Source organism: Chenopodium quinoa, unplaced genomic scaffold, assembly GCF_001683475.1.
Source record: "Chenopodium quinoa cultivar QQ74 unplaced genomic scaffold, ASM168347v1, whole genome shotgun sequence".
NCBI lineage: Eukaryota > Viridiplantae > Streptophyta > Magnoliopsida > Caryophyllales > Amaranthaceae > Chenopodium > Chenopodium quinoa.
The window spans coordinates 14,565-32,248 of record NW_018743548.1 but is presented as its reverse complement, the minus strand read 5'-3'; the positions used below and the strand labels follow the sequence as shown (position 1 = coordinate 32,248).

Below are 17,684 nucleotides of genomic sequence, written 5' to 3'. Positions count from 1 at the left end.
TGAAGGACCATAAAATGATATTCCTAAAAGAAAATATCATCTCACTCCTTTTTCTATCACTCAAGGTTTCCCATCCCTCTCCATTCTGTTCTTCATCTTTGACTAATATTTCTCTGTTATAGCCAAATTTATACCGAGAGAGTTGAAGACAGAAAATAGAGTAAATGTAATGAACCGACCAAAGGAGTGATGTAAGTAGCAAAAGGGGGGCAGAAGACACTTTAGCAAAAGATGAAAAGAAGACAAAACTAATTAAGGGAGCACTAAGGGTGTGGCAACATGGGACAGAATGCTGATACTCTTGAGCAAGGACAAACACAATTATTATTATGTTATCATTTGTTTGCTTGATTATAAAAAGGAAGTAGCTTAGCAGTAGAAGGGCATGAGGATTGTGATATTGATGTTTTGAGAGTTGTAAACTAAAGTCACTAGTGGAGACTTGCAGCCTAAAGCTGCTAACTTGTGAAAATCATTTGTTATCAATCAAAGCTTCAACCTTTCCCCTTAATCTTTCTGTTTATTACAATTTAGGCTTGAAATTATTACAGTAAAAAGAAAATAAGGTGTGGCATATAACCTTCAACTACAAGCAAAACATTACTTTCGAAGAAAAAGGGATTAAAAAAATTAGAAAGAGAAAATAGAAGCAACATGGAAAAATTTCAGCAGTCTACCTGCTATAATGAGCTGTTTTCCTTTCAGCAGAAGCTCCTTGATAAGACTTGGGAACAAATTTCTCAAATTATCTTGCCCAGAATAGTCTTCATCTCTGCTTCTGTAACCATCATCATCATATCTGCCACCGAAGCCTCCATACCTGACCCTGTTGCTGCTCTGGGAACTGCCACCACCATAAGAAGCAGAACTTGACTTGTACGATATCCCCGTAGATGAGAGGCCAACATACCTATAAACAGATGCACGAGAAATTTCATGAGTATTTGCTATGTATACAGAGGAATTAGGCACTGATTATAGTACTTCAAAACGCACTTCTCACGGGTACTAGCAGCTTTTTTCCGAGCTGCTTCTATTTTATCCTTGTTATTAAGAAGAGCTACAATGTTTTCCGCCTTCTTTCTGACATTGATCCCCACATCCTTTCCACTTGGTTCAACATATTCAAAGCTTGCGCGACTTTACCAGACCAAAGCAATATGTGAAAGAAAAAAGGAATAAGATACATTTCTTGGACAATAATCATGATAACCCAAGAAAGATAAGATGAAAGGATTCATACTGAGATTTGAAAAGTATGTTCTATGATCTCATCAACAGCTCGTTCAGATCCATTGGCAATGAGATACTCTATCACAGCCAGTGCCTGGATAAGAGCCAATGCAATGATAAGGAGAAACAAAATATTAGCATGACTTCTCTAGGATTACAAACCTTTGCCAGCTAAAAGAGTTCAAATCACAGCAGATGAAGATTATAGTACCTTATAAACATAACGCCAATCCTTGCCAGTTTCTCCCAATCTTGTCCAGAGAACATTCATAACCATCTGGCATTCAGAACTTGCAGATAGCAAAAGAAAGGCCAGGCATATCAAGAAATCAAAAGTCAGAATCCTCCTTTCAGCTCAAATAACTCAGAGAATTTGAGATTAGAGGAATTTACAATTTTTTGGTGGCTACAGCTATTTCTGCCAGTGCACTTCCATGAGGGCCCCAAGGCTCATTATCAGTTGCATCCAGCACCTATCACAAATCACGGTGGTCAGATTCTATATGCATAAAGCAACTATTTGTAACAAGGATTTAGAACCCAATCCCTCGTGTTAAATGCAAAGTATAATGGATGGTCTGGTCAGGTCCATCATATAATGTGGATATTATTAAAATAGTTATTTGATTAAGTCTAATGTGTATGAGTACATTTGGACATTTGGTGTGCCACTCAATATCTGCTGCTCTAAACTAAAGGAGTTAGGTCGTGTATAATTGAACCCAACTTTAGCACTCAATGCAATGATGATACAAGGTTGATATTGTTTCATCCCGAAAAAAAAAAAAAGCAATGGTGATTAGCAGCAACATCAAGCAAGCAGCTCATGATACTGGATCCTTTTTAATTATCTTGCAAAAGTCTATTCAATTATCTAACCTCACAGTATGAAAAATCAGCAGAAAAGGAACAAGCTACCCACTCTTACCATTAATAAACTTCTGCGGTCAGATTTTTATTAATGTTAACTAAGATTATTCCCCTATTCTCAGACACCAAAAAAATTAAGTCCTAGAAAGTGACAATTTCAATCCACAAAATTTGATTAAATCCTATACCATGAAAATAGTACTCAATTCCATACATAGAAATGGCATGAAAAGGAGTGCTGTTCTCCTGAATTAGAATGTGTGAATATGCAAGAGCATCACAGAAAAGTCTCCAACAAGCCTTGTGTTGAAACAATAGACTGATACAGATTATCTATACAGTTCCTTTTCTTAAGGGTTTTATCTGATCAAAGGGTGCTCAAAGCAAGCAGATAATTTAGAATCCCAACACTGGCATTATTTGTCTAATGGTCATTGAAACACATATCACACGTGTTAACTTCTATCATCCACTAGGAGAAGCAAGACAAGGAGATTAAGCTCAGGTGAATGCCAACAGCTCAAAGCAACACTTGCAGCTTACTTAAAACTAATAGATAGACAGTGATGGAAGATGGAAGATGGTTCTCTTGGTAGTTTGATGGTGCACTTGGAAAGAAAGAAACCAATGCACCATGACAAATATGAAGAAAAAAAACCCATTGAATACAGCACCCCATAGTCCACCCAAAGAGTGCATAATTTCGTTTATGATATACATCAAAGATACACACCTTCTGCACTAGTAAAATCAGTTTGGTGTCCATGACTGAGCTCACAGAAAAACAAGATTTCACGTAAGCATGCAGAAGTATACATGATAAAGAAAAGGTGAATTGAGGAAGTAGACAAAAAGGAGCCAGTGGCAATTACAGTTGAGTACCCTAATAGCTGGCATTTCCAGATTATCATTGCCCTTATTTGATTTCGTCACCATTATAAATTTCCCGTTCCAAGTACAAGCTAAAGAGCTAGATTCTAGCCTCACTTTCCTGAGCTAGAGCCTAGAGCTCAGTGAGAGTTCAAGCTCAGTTCATTATCACTATATAATTGCATAATGCACCATATTCTGATAACCGCCCACCCAATTAAAAGGCAAATGAGGGGAAAACAAGAAAAGGAAAGAAAAAGAAAAAGGTACCTTGAAACTAAACAAAAAATTTCAAAATTTACATGTATCATTAATCCCCAAGGATTAGGAGTAATTTCCACCAAGGCACCAACGACTCTCTTCCTAATGGAAGTTATCTTCATGGGAGAAAACCAAATGACACTCAAAATTCTAGTAGCTAGAAGGTCATATTGCTCAGCTATCCATTAGGATTCAATACTAAGTGTCAAAGCAAGTTCTTTATAGATATATTTTTACTAAAAAAAAAATAGAGGATGCTTCGCTAAAAAAAAAATTAGTTCTAAGATATTACATTTTACAGAGTCCTGCATTGGGAAACCTCAAAAAATCGTCTACAGATTTACAACAAGCAAACCACACAATCAGAAACATTATCCAATAAACACATTGAAAGAGAGCTTATTTTGGTCATTAGTTCCTTATAAACTTGAAAAAGATTCTAAATACATGTTGCCAAGTACAAATCATATCCTTCACACTGATCACACACTTATAATAGAAAGAAAAACCCAGATCAAACCCGAGACATCCAGATCAAATACGACAGGAAAGTTAGTCATTCGATTCATACAATGAAAGAACCCAATATAAAATATTAGATCATACTTAGTAATTAGTATTGATTAAAATTGAAGCTCTTATAGCTAAAATCTTACCCCCCAAGATTGCAATTTCACTTCATTAACACCAAATTTAATAAATCAGAAATTCTGTACACAAAATGAATAAATCAATTAAAAACATAATGTATTTTCATTCAATAACTAACCTTTTGTTCGATCTCAGGAACCTTCAATACCTTCAAGTTCACCTCTCGTTTTCTACAATCAAAGTTCAAAATTACCCAAAATCAACAAACCAAAACCCTAATTTCCAAATTTTCAAACAAATTAATATTAAAATTGCCATTTAAACTAAATTTAGAAGAATTACATTTCGCGAACAGCTTGATCGACAACCTTCATGAAATCCATGTTGATTGAGATCTGAAAAATATATAACAGGATCAAATTATAATGTGTAAGCAAATTTTGAAAAAAAATCAACATAGATCTGAGATTGAATTAACTGATTTCAATTTTTTCACATCAAATTAATTGATTTCAATATTTTCATAAAACAAACAATTAAAAAAAAAAAAAGTAGACATACCTTATTGAGTAGCGAGAATCGGTGGTTCAAGGAAAGAGAGAGCAATTAATGGAGATTCGAAGTTTATTTTAATGGAGGATTGTAATCATGAAATTGCGAATTGTAATTGAAGAATGAACTTATTATCGTCACCCTTTTCCCCTTCTTAATTTATTTACAAGAAATTGAAATTGAAAATGTATGAATTTTTTTTATTTTTTTGGTTTTTTTGATAGAAAATTTACATAATGATTGTTCACTTAAATAATGGAGTAAAAGAATTTTTATGTCATCTAGCGTCTAGCCACTATTTACTGCATAAATGCCAAGTTGCCAACTGGTTTAAGTTGTGTACTTTTCACTTGATCTATGTTGTATGGATTCTGAATTTAAGATTTTTCAAAGTTTGGTCAAGATTATTTTGACATTCTTTTTTCATTGAATTTAATTGTATTACCACATTTTGATGTTTTTAAAAAAAATGTATTGAACTAATTATGAAACTACGAAACAAGTTAGTCAAGTCCGATACAAAATATTTACATGTTTAATAAGTTTATTAACACGATGTTACATGATAGTTACATGAATTACAAATTTATTTAATTTCTTTGAAAGAAGATTACAAAGTTTTTAGTATATATCAATACCGTTAATAAAAAAAAACACTAATATTTAATTCTCAATTAAAAATGACTTTTATTTTCAATTTTACTATAGATATATTACAAATTTACAAGTGCTTCTAACTTTAGTTAGTGTAGTAATTTAGTATTTATCCATTCATTGTGACAATATTACAATTTACACGGTAACTTAGAAAAGAAAAGTTTCATTTACACAATATATGCCATATGAAGTTTAATCCAAAAAAGAATTAAATTTTAAATTGCATGTAAAGCTATTGATGTTTCCTAATTAAAATTTAAATTGAATAAACATTTTCTACTTATTTTTATCTAATTATTGCACCCTTTTTTCATAGACTAGTTTCACTACTGCAAAAACAATTTAATGATCTTGTCAAGGAAAAAAAAAAAAAAAAACAATTTAATGATTCCTTCTAACATTGGGAATTGATATTCTCCATAGAAATACAATTGTTTATCAAATAAAGATATATAATAATTATGAAGATAACACATATCTATCCAAGACACAATTTGTCCACTACACACTTCGTTAAAGATAATTCAAACTCTTGTAAAGATCGAAAGTTCTTAAATGAAAAGATTTACTATCTTGTGAAAGGCTTATATTGAATAAAGTTCTAGTGAAGCATTAGATCTATTCCCAACTAGAAGGGGACTTCTCATCTAATTTGGTCATCTTTTATGAGACAAGGTTTTAGCATTAGGTTTTTCAATATAATTGTCGATGGTTTTTTTGAGTATTTTACTACACTTTTTCATGCTAGTCACAAGTTCTAATCTCTTATTGATTTTCATTTGTGAATATAACTTTTGTATGACTAGCTTAATTTCAAGTTGACAAAATTTGGTGAAATACTCCCTTAATCCTACATAAAGTTCTAGCAACTACTCTTGCTGTCACCAATTCTTTTGGGATTCCACTATAATGTGTTTGAATTAAGGATTTAAGAGGGAAGGAGGGAAGGGAGACATCTAATGTTCAAAAAAAGAAAAGGAACTAGAGATTTGGAGACAAATATAACCAAAGTTCATCTGTGAAACTTTATATTTCTACCTGCCATAGAGGCATAGACTCCTACAATTCCATGCACTTACATTCAATAACACATCTCCAATGCTAATCAGGATTCCACGCTTTAAAGATATAGTATCTGCACTCGAGCAACATACCATCAAAGCTACGAATTATATCAATGGCAAGCTTCACGTTTACATTGATGAACGCTATACATTCACCATATTGTAAAACAGACAGACAGCAATATAGCAAGCTAAGATTCATGCATCTACGACAATTAGCTTCCAGGGAGAACTCCCAGGCATCTCTGACATTCATGCAAAAACTACTCTGCTAAAATTACTAGAGAGATCCTCCAAGAAGTGCCTTGGAGAAGCTCTAGTAAACTAACGCGGGTTTAGAACTAAAGAGAAAAAACTGCCTCAAAATTCAGAACTGGAGAAAAGAAGTGTCTTAAAAAGTTCCATTTATTATTATTGAGATTGAGAGATTGTATCAGTACATCCAAAGCATTGCAAGAGACTATTTGTTCATTACATGTCCAGCATTCTTCCCCTTATCATGGCCTCGCTTTTCTCACTTGCTTCACTGGGCCTATGATGAAAACCTACATAAAACAACAGTACTATATAAGTAACATAGCAATGGTTTGCGCTTCAAGCTACACATTTGTAGACAAATGCAGTGAGTTCGTGATTATATGACAGTATATAATACAACACATTTAATTCCATAACCATAAAAGTCCCCTGATGTCTTTAATGAGGCTCCTATGTAGAGTGGGATTTAGATGAATGTAGTCTTGCATAATTGCAAAAATGCCTTTAAATAAAAGTTATGGAATACTTTCAACTAAATTACTGTTAAGAGAATAAAGAATTTGCAACAGAAAGGAGTTAACTTCTTTCCCTGATTGCATCAGGACTTTATATTGTTTTTCTATCTTTGGGCCTTTGGCAATGACTTTTAAAGTTAACGATGGAAATTTAAGGCTTTCCATTCTTGCTTCCTTAAAAATAAGAAAACAATAGAAGTGGAGATTGTTGACGATCAGTCGATCAATTGTAGCTCTGTTTGTAACCTAATGAGGGTTTCACATCAGGTACATGCCTCATTGTAGCATCACAGGAGAAACACATAATTAATTACTACATTACCAATAGGGTGTTAATATCCTACTTCACAGATTCCAAACTCACCTTATCAGGGGACCCTTTGATCCTCCAATTGAGAATCTCTGCACTGTAGATCACAAACATATACAGCTGTGTTAAGATGTAATTCTTGCAAATATAAAGTATAACAGATAGAATTGCCTTTTAAAACAATTTGAAAAGATTGGGAACTTAATAGTTAAACACAGCCAGACCAGCTGATACTTAAATTTTTTTTCTTTTTTTTTTTTTTTTTTTTTGGCAATTGATACTTCATAGTTTCAAGTTATTTAGAAAATTGTGTTTGAGTTAAAGATAGAAGATGAAAATTACTTGCACGATTCCTTGATTGCCAGAATTGAAGCTCCTTTTTTGCCAATCACACGTCCCATTTTCCCTGGTGGAACATCAAGAACAGAAAGGATTTCCTCTTCAGGAGCTTCTGTGTCCACAGGCAGGTCATCTGAACAATAAACACACCAGGTCAACAAGGTTCTCATCTCATCAAGGGGCAACCAAATTGTTCTGTGTTCACTCCAACAAGAATTACAACATAAAGTTGAAACACAGAATATTAGGTGATTACCAATATAGGCTTATGCCTCACAACAACCTCTTAAAGCAGGAAGTGAAAAAGGATAACTCGAGTCTGGCATCACATGCAAAGGAGAACAACAAATTTCATTACTGTCATTCATCAACAAGCTTCAGTTGCCACTCTCCAGTGGAGAGATGAGGAGACAATAACCTCAAGACCACACACCAAACGGAAACAAGCACAAATGCATGTGCACATGGAAAAAAATAATAATATTCAAGAAGAGAACAGCAAACAAACAACAGAGAAAACAGAGTAAACTGATATACAAAGTATATTCTCTTACTCTAAAGTTCTTTTACATGTCAAGGGTCCCCGGAATCATGGATGTAGAAAACTTTGACCATATTTTCCAAACCATCTAACATTATTCCTCCACTGTTCCCTCCATAAGGTGCTACTACCACTCCTCGGCTCTCACAATTTTCCTCCTACACCAATTTCATCTCCAAACATATAACACAATCCTTATTTCTACATCCAACTTGTAAAAATTTTACACATATAAATGAGTTTGCCCACCACAATTTTCATGACCCTAGTGAATTATTACAGTATTGAAGTGGAAAAAGATGCAAAAACAAAAGATTCTATAGAAGAATGTATTAACGGCATTTCTTCATTCTTCTCAAATTAATTTTGGCCCAACTTGCCAACCCATTTCTGGTGCAACTGATCTGGCACAGTTAGTCAGGCAAACTAAGTGGTCAATTACCCTCTACCCCCGGCCCCCACTAACCCCAGATTAAACCAAGGTGGGACCCTCAAAGATGGTAGGGGAGCCACACTCCTCCCCACAGGTACTGTGGAAGGAAAGGAATAACAGAAACTTCCTAGATAGAGCTATTGCTTCTAATTATCATAGGACCGAAATCTTTTCATGCCTTTGGGCTCGGGTTTACTCATATGTTTCATTAGGGTTTGTTTGAGATCCAATCAATTCTTTTTCGATATGTTCTTGACAATGAAGTACTGATTTTAGTTGTACATAACTTCTTGTTTCAATTTAAATCATGTTCTTTCTTTACGAAATAATAGCCACCACCTTGTAGTTTTTGAATCAAATTCCGCGATATAATTTGTGAGCATAACACTCTTCATTCATCAACATGCAGTCTTAAGGCAGTTTGAACCCCAAGATGTAGCTCCATATAAAAAGTGTGCGCATTAATCTTTACTTCTCTAGTGCCTACCCTAATGTCCAGCCATCTTTTGAAATTCATAAACAGTAAGGCTTCAACTCTGATAAAACTCTCCACATATACAACTTAGCATTCAGTCATTTGCTCCTTCTGACTTCTGAGACTTACCATGTTGGAAAATGTCATTCATCAAAAGCATGCACTGTCAACATGGGATGTTCAGTGTCACCAGCATGATCATCTGAGGATAAACAACAAAGTGAAATAACGAGGCCATATGCCATACCCTAGGCCTAGGTAAAAGATCTGAGTCATCTGACCCTTATGCCTCAAGGCACCACAACATCAAACACACAGAGACACAAAACTAAATAAATAAATAGATAAAAATTAATTTCTTGTACTTATCTAGGAAACTAGAAATTGCTCAAAAAAGAAAAGAAAAAGAGAGAGAGAGAGAGAGAGAGGGGGGGGGGGGGACTGATGTAAGTCAGTAAGGCTTCATAGTTTTGCCTTTAATCCTCAACAGAGATGAATTGCAAGCTTGAGCAACTAATTTTGGAATTTGAAAAAGACAAAAGCACTTGAAATTTTATTTTGTCCCACAAGAATTTTATAGCACTTCATATAGTAGCTACAAAATTTATATTTGTTTAATTTATGGCTAAAAGTATTGACAAACCTGGAATAGAAGGCAAAGCAGGCCATTCAGCCAAGTTATCATCATTTATACAGAAGCAGCGGCAATACAATTCACCACGAACTGCAAGGTTCCACAGAGATTGGGCATTTAGCTTCTCCATCATTTTGTGATAGATGTAAAGCAGAAAACGGACGTCATCAGCAGCTGCACGGATCATGAGGTCAGATAATGGCCTGTATTTCCAGAACTTTGGATCCTGAAAATAAAATACAAATATCAGTTAAAAAAAATTGGAACAGACAAGTTACTGTGCCAAAGGCCGGAATGGAGGGTTGATTACGTTAAATGTCCAAAAGGTAGCAAATATAACTGGTCCAACCATTTAAGTCATACAGCAGTCAAGTCATTTCTCTCTAAAATCTCAAGATAGTGCAAAATAACATTACATTCCAATCATCATCTAGCTTGTGTGGAAGCCAGTCAGAAAATATGATCATAGAGGAAAACTTATAGTGCATAACTATATGGAGCTACACTATTTGGGCTATTGCATTCATTAGTAAATTGTCAATTTGTCTTCATGACTCACTAGCACAGTGCTATATAGTTGAGAAGAATGTGCTTAATAGTAAAACATCCATGTACATAAACTTCTAAACATAGATTAATTACCAATGCCAAATTTCTTCTCTAAAACCAAGCAATCCTGACTTCCTAAGCCTAACCATTCTAATTTTAAAATACCCATAAAAAAATATGGGGAATGAGCCTAATGGACCCTATTAATCTAATGCCTAAAATGCATGGATCTTAAGAATATGAATGTACTTTTCAATCAACACAAAAATTGAAAGGAAAAAAAGGCAGCAGATGCATTTAGGCTTTAGCAATATTGGCATCATTTCAAAAACATTTTATTCAGTAGAACTCAATGTCTGGTCCCATCTTCAAACCAAAAATGACAGACTATTTGAAACTCACCTGCCTCAAGAGAACCCGAACCTCCTCCTTCTCAAGATAAGATATTCCTGTAGACGACATACATTAAAAAAAAAAAAGTTTTATATGAACGAAAATACAAATCAAGAACAGGAGTTCATGCATGATAAAACTCAATAGTTCACATTGCATAATGTAACACAAGCATATTAAGAAGATCATCAGTAAACAACGGCACAACACAACCCAAAATTTTATAAGTACAACCAATTTGGTCATGCCATCATACTAATGTGAATATTTAAGAGTATTAGCACTATGGATACGGCTTTGCAGGGCCAGAAATGACTGATTGCTGACTGAAAGTTTATAAAATCTGAGTTTGTGGCATGAAAATCAAGTAATCTCACCAGTGTAATACAAGGTCCGCCTAGGCGATGAGGCGCAAGCAACATAGGCCATACGCCTTTTTTTGGTCCAAGCAGGGCGGTTTTGGCAAGGAGCACAACTTTTTTCGCTTACCTTTATTTACATTTATTAAGTACGCTATGAGGTGCACCAAGGCACACCTAAGGCACAAGAAAATCCCTATCACCTTGACACACCTCAAGCAATCTTAATATGGATGAAGGTCTTCTAATGTCATGCCAATGCTAACCTCTAGGTAAAGTTTCACGGTTACATGACATTCACATATAGTACAATTTGAACACGTATCAGTTTTCACCAATCACAGGAAGACAATTTCATGGAGACCAAAAGACATTGCAGGACCAAAAAAAAAAAAAAAAATAAATAAAAGATCCACTTGTTGCAGGTTGCATTCTTGTTCGGAGCATTTATCATCAAAACCCAATTTAGAGGAAGCCAGGTCATACAAAAAGGAAACTAGAGGACTAGAGATTTACAAAGTAAATCACCACATCTAAATCCAAGATGCACATCATTCTCTAAGCATCAAGATTATAGTTAATGGGATAGCCAGCATGTACTTTTGCCAAATTAAGCAATCGATCTCCAAATAGTTGTTCAATTGAGATTTGAGATGTTATCACTCTTGTTCCAATAACCAACCAAAAATATTTTTTTACACTCTACCCTCCCCCTTTTATCTAAGACTCCAACCTAAAATTAGCATAAGCATATGCAAAAGTTGAATGCTCCCATAGATAAGAAATTTTGTCAACATATTGATAAAACAAATCTTCATTGGGCCATAAACAAGACCAAGGAGAGTTTGATCACAAACAAAGAAAGCAAGGTTCCAACCTACAACCAATTGGTAATAAAATAACCTACTAGTCTTATAAGTTGGTCATCCTTCCTCTCTTTCTTCAATGTAGTCTAACTAGTCCCTATATAAGTTATTTCTATACTACCCACATAGCACTACCCCTCATGTGAGCCATCTATAATCTAGCTATAAAATTAGGTCACTACCATCCTTGTAAATCCCTCTTTAGACTTCCAACACAAGGTCAATTGGTTGCAATTATGTTGGGCTACTTGCTCCAAACAAATACTCATATTCGTGTGTCGTCTCATCTAGCAATCTTTAAGTTATTCGACTTTCCTTTAGGCTTATAATAGGCCAGAATCGTCCGCTCGGCTACAAAGATAACTTTCATTAGGCAATACAAAAGCCATACCCGGAAAGATTGTTTGACTTAATACAAAAACAAAAAGGCGTCATATTAAACCAATTGGTTTATTGGAGGGAATATCTCATGAATCTTATAAGTTAGTCGCCCTTCCTCTCTTTCTCTACTATGGGACAGCTAATCTCAACTCCCTTGTGAATTTCCTAGCACAATATCTAGAATTCTATACAAATGAATTAATACTTGCTTACAGATTAAGACTGGTAAATAGGCAGTGGAGTGCCAACCATACTAGTCTTACTGTAACTAAGATGAACTTTCCTAGTTTCAAAATCTAGTAACTAGTAAGAAAAGTCTAATTATACGAGATAAGGATATGATACACAGAAAAAATCTGGATGAACTCCCAAACAATTTTACCCGTATTAAAAGCATAGTTTACCTAAGTTCAGGTACAGCTTACCCTAGTAAAAGTAACCCACACTTAAGTAAAATTTTGAAGGTGTGGTCTATAGTTCTACACTGTACTCCTTATTGTTAGACACTTTCATTTCAGGGTAAAAGCATATTAAAAGTTAGGCACAATAAAATAAATACCGTGACAAGTGTAATACCACAATAGCGTGGATCTGCAAGAAGAGAAACAAATGAGATGTAGTCATCGGGCCCTTTGGGACGTCCATCCTGTTCTTCAATCAAGGTATATGCTATCTGTGAAATATATATATCAATCACATCAGTTCATGTAGGATTTTAAATTTTCTACATCCATGACAGAAAAATTTAAGCAATACAGTGACTATAGTCAACCAGTAACATGCCCTTAACAAGAGGATGCGAATGAAAAACAAATGCATATTCATAGTAAGCACTTCTAAGAAACCAATCCAGAGAAGATGAATCTCACTGTGTGAGGTCAACCAAAATGATACTTCGCTTACAATCCAGCACACGAGAAAGCTCATACTCATGCGACAATTAATTAGTCAAATTGCTCTGCATTTTTACTAGTTGAATCGCATAAGTAAGTTGCCACTTGCCAGATGTTAGAGGGAAAAGGCTAATTAAACCAAGTCATGAAGCCGAGTAAAAAGAAATTGGTATTTAGGTGCCATGAATCAGTAAGTACATACTCTTTCCATTCTCTTTTGCTCTACTCACTTTCCATTAGTCCGTTCTTTTTCATTCTACTCACTTTGCTTTATTCTATTTTAGCATATACGTTTCACCATCTTACCCATTTACCCTACAATTATTAACTTTTTCGCACTCCCTCTTAATTCACCTTTTTCTTACACCCACCCACCTTTTTACATTATCTCTCTTACTTTATCCTACTTTTATCTTACACCCCACTCCCCATTTTCAATATTTTTTTAAATTACGTATCTATAGTAGGTGAGTATATATAACATAAAAAGAACGGAGGGAGTATAAAATACTTACACTAGAGACAAAAATAATAAAAATAAAAAGAAAGTTGAAGCAGCTCAAAAGAGATTTTTCACATCCCAACATAACATTCTTCAGCATAAATAGTTCAATAAGGTCCAAAGATGCAGTACTTTGGCCATTGTATATACTTTTCATACTTAGAGAGTAAGTAATGGACTGGCCTGGCATTATAGGTAGTGCAATTACTGCAATATAATTCAGTTGTAGTATCTTGAGGAGGAAGATAAGTGAGTGGCGTAGAGGGGAAATGCTATAAATAAGAGCAAATTAGTGAGAGAATGGGAAAGAGGATATTCATTCTGTGTTCATCTCAGTTTTTGTTGTTACAGTTTGGGAGAGAACAAGCCTCTTGAAAGCTTGAGTTATATTTAATTTTTCTGTGATTTCTTGCTTTTATAGAAAATGTCCTCTTCTTCTTCCTTAATTTTCTGCCCAAATATCAGTAATGAACAACGCAAATAATTATTGTGTTCTTCTAGGCATCAAATTGGGAAGAATGCAATGCCCTTCCTCTAACACTGTTCTAAACAAACCAAGTATTATAGAATACGGAGAGGTGGTGTAAGTACAGAAGGATAAAAGTCATAAAAATTGAGACTTTGGGATCATGAACAAAAATAATGTAAAAGGAAGACAGGAGGGAACAGAAAATCCACTGGGGTCTTCTAAGAAAATTTAATTAAACATTCATAAACACACTAAGTGAAATAAAGCATGAATTGCAAGAGTTCTTTCACTAAGCCACAGCCGCATCAAGGATTGACCGGATATTGTTTGTAATGAAGATACTGAATCAAAATAACAAATGTACGGATATGTAAAAAGGGAGAGACTCCTAAAGATAACAGGATAAATTCCTCAGGGAAGCACAATAACTAACTGGTCCAAATTTTGCAAATTTCTAAATTCCTATACCTTAGAAGACCCTAAACAGGTTCTTGAATACAAAAAATGTGTTTTAAATATTCATGATAGTACACTAAGAATCACAATAGGGACAAAACAAACGTTTGACTTCTCACAATTACATCACTAGATTCACTACCACATGCAGCCAAAATATCAAAATTCACATAGAAGCAATTCGGCAAACGTGAGGTACATAAATAAAGCTACTCCGTATCCGTATATTGACTGATCAGATATACAGAAAAATGCTAACCTGGGTGTCCATGACATTATGTAACTTGATGCCAAACTGGAAATATAATGCCTAGAAAATGGAAAGTCGTCAAATATTTTAGTTCAAAGCAAAACATCAATCAATTATAGATGGTGGATAGACAAATTAGAGACCTCACTGTCACGTTTGCAGTCATGTATAACTTTAGTGATGTATCTAGATTCAAGAGCAGGCTTACATGCTTCTATGAGCATGTCTCCACCTTCTATGGCATCCACAAGATATATCGCATCAGGAAATGCAATCTGCAATTAAGCGAAAAGTAAGCCACTACATTCAACTCAAACTATGAAAAATGATCTAAACTATACTAGTTACAAAATATACACACATACAATACTTTTTCACTGCTCCCATAGTAATATCAATCTACAAGTCCCACACAAAGTAAAAAAGTAAAATCTACTCGCTGTATAGCTGCACCCAGTACAGCAAGATCATATGGTTGTCAATTATGAGATCCGTAAAATCAAATCAAATACAAATTCAGTGTTCAAGAAACCAAACACCCAACAGCAACAAACTACCTCCACCCCCCAACCAACCCTACCCGTCAATAATCAAGCACAAAAAAAAAAAAAAAGGAAATTTTAACTGATGCCTCAAGAATAACAGGAATAGTCAATCACCTGCATGATACAAAGAGTTCCATAACGGCACAGGTCAACACCCTCACAATCGAAGCCAATTACCAGCTTTGTTTCAGGACTGGGCTCTAAGAACTCCACTGGAAGCTGTGAAGCTTCGGTGATAATATAAATTGGAACTGGTGGAGCATCATCGGAAACTAACCCACCTGTACAAAATACAGTTGATCGTGTCAAACTGTCAACTAAACAAATATACAAATGAATGATTTTGATCTTTACCTCTTCGTTTCCATGACACAGATTCATGGAAACATAAAGATGGTGAGGGGAATAACATATAACAAAGAGATATGAATATACATTGCTTTCCTCTTATATTAGGTAAATACTTCTACCACTAAGATTTCCTATCAACAACCCATGTAAATATGGACTGCAACCGAAAGCCCAATCATCAGCCAAAATGGCACCCCCAATTCAGATTATCCCAGAACCCAACGGAGAATCAACTAGAGATGAAGTAAACAAATCATTTCTCCTAAAAAAAGGTAATAAACAAAATGCTGGGTCATACTTTAATTTTCAATCAACTCAACATAACTAAGACCCCAAATCCTCCATATATGAACATATACAACCACAGCATCAAATAAACTAAGCATGCAATTCGTCGCCACGAGAGACATCAGCAGCACCATTTTTGTCTAAATTATGCACTACCTTTACCATTTCAGTATTCAATACAGGCAAAAACTACAGCTCCATCAGACCAAAAAAGTCATACACAAAAATCATCCAATAACCTAATGTCAATTTCATAACACCAAAGTTCCAAAAAAATCTATATAAACATATTCAATCAAAATACCAAAAACGATGAAACAACATATAAAACAGTTCTACAAACCATATATGCAACAATGGCAACAACAAAATAACAAATGAAAATAAACCCAATTCAAAAAACAACAAATTTCACCAAAAATAGAGTTTATTCAAATACCATTAAAATGTTTGAATAAATTTATAAACTATATTACAAATGCTAAACCATAACTCCAAAAAATAATCAACAAATCCAAAAATAATTCATAAAAAAAAATTAAACAGAGGTTTAATAGGAAGAAATTGAACCTGGGTTCGAAGGCAATGGAACATGGGCGAGGTGGGAAGGAGGATCGTCCGCCATCTGATCAGACCATTACAAGACTGATCGGATTTTTGGCTCAAACCTCACTTTTTTCTCTGTTTTTAAGTTTCTATTATTTTGGGTATTTTTTTTAAGGACACTATAGTGTATTTATAGCCCAGTGATTTTGAAATTTCACCTTATTTATCTCCCCCTTTTTCTAGAATTTTACAAGTATTTTATTTTCGTTTTTCTTGTCTTGTAGAAAAATTAAGACCTATATTGACCAATAAGATTCTTACATGTCATTGAAGAAAAGGGTTAATTGGTTTAAGGGTTTAGAGTGGCATATTTATATCAGAATTAGACTCGCCGCTAGTTTATGCTTGTACTGTTTATAAGAAAGTTTGTTTAAAAAAAAATTAAAATGTTAATTCAATTTTTGTGAGGTGGACTCGTGGTTTTGATTGTATGGGATTACGATCTGCAAAAATACACCCCTTTAAGATCTGATATCTCAATAGATGATATCAGTGTGAACATTTTTAAGATGTAATCAAGTATTCATTAGCTGCGTATCCCAAAGGATAGGATAAGTATAACTCTATCTGATCCATTTCAATTTATTTGAAATTCTTTAATTAATCAAAAGTACGGAAGGAGTTGTAGTGCAAGAAAAATATATTGAGGTTAGGGTTATCAATTTGGGCAAATAGGTTGGGTTCAGGTCTATAGTTAAGTCGGGCTATAGGTCATGTTTTAAGTTGGGTCCCTTGCCACTAAGTTGAGTTTAAATTCAAATCGACAAAGGTCAATTTATATTATGACGAGTCGTTACCTTTTTGGGTGCAGGTTAGGTTTTATTGGAGTCACATTAGGGTTGGGTTCATTTTCAAAATCGGCTTGTGTTGAGTCCATTTAAAGGCAATTTTATGGTGGGTTTATTCTGGTTTGGGTGAAGTTTAGGTTAGATTATTCTCAAATTGTATCAATTCAGGTTAGGTCATTTGTAGTATCCGATCAATTTCAGTTCATTATATAATGTCGAGGTCGAGTAATGTTTGAATTAAGCCAATCACAGTTAGGTCAAGTCATTCTTGGGTTCGAGTCGGATCTATATAAGGTTGAGTCAGGTTTAAAGCTTAAAATTCTATATCGAAGATGAATACAAACAATTATGTTCAGTTTATTTTGAGATTAAGTTTTATACATAC

The 17,684-nt window shown here is 34.4% G+C and overlaps 2 protein-coding genes and 1 long non-coding RNA gene across 3 annotated transcripts; all 3 read right to left on the bottom strand.

Annotated features, from left to right (window-relative positions):
* Nucleotides 1-677: 677 nt before the first annotated feature.
* On the bottom strand, nucleotides 678-1,131 carry LOC110740217. The gene is made up of 2 exons (XR_002514993.1): nucleotides 997-1,131; nucleotides 678-910 (listed from the first exon to the last, which is right to left on the bottom strand). It is a non-coding gene; the product is annotated as an uncharacterized LOC110740217 (long non-coding RNA).
* A 105-nt stretch (nucleotides 1,132-1,236) lies between these two features.
* On the bottom strand, nucleotides 1,237-4,649 carry LOC110740216 (clathrin interactor EPSIN 1-like). Its single transcript, XM_021920696.1, has 6 exons — nucleotides 4,387-4,649; nucleotides 4,168-4,220; nucleotides 4,004-4,055; nucleotides 1,627-1,706; nucleotides 1,445-1,523; nucleotides 1,237-1,327 (listed from the first exon to the last, which is right to left on the bottom strand). Exons 2-6 carry the CDS (start codon nucleotides 4,206-4,208, stop codon nucleotides 1,238-1,240), a joined length of 342 nt encoding a protein of 113 aa, XP_021776388.1. The 5' UTR covers nucleotides 4,209-4,220; nucleotides 4,387-4,649; the 3' UTR covers nucleotide 1,237.
* Nucleotides 4,650-6,135: 1,486 nt separating this feature from the next.
* LOC110740255 (piRNA biogenesis protein EXD1-like) lies at nucleotides 6,136-16,627 on the bottom strand. The gene is made up of 11 exons (XM_021920742.1): nucleotides 16,476-16,627; nucleotides 15,381-15,547; nucleotides 14,865-14,996; nucleotides 14,731-14,781; nucleotides 12,728-12,824; nucleotides 10,555-10,601; nucleotides 9,613-9,829; nucleotides 7,524-7,653; nucleotides 7,236-7,278; nucleotides 6,898-7,045; nucleotides 6,136-6,242 (listed from the first exon to the last, which is right to left on the bottom strand). The coding sequence occupies exons 1-11, from the start codon at nucleotides 16,528-16,530 to the stop codon at nucleotides 6,136-6,138; spliced, it is 1,194 nt and encodes a 397-aa protein (XP_021776434.1). The 5' UTR covers nucleotides 16,531-16,627.
* Nucleotides 16,628-17,684: the final 1,057 nt, after the last annotated feature.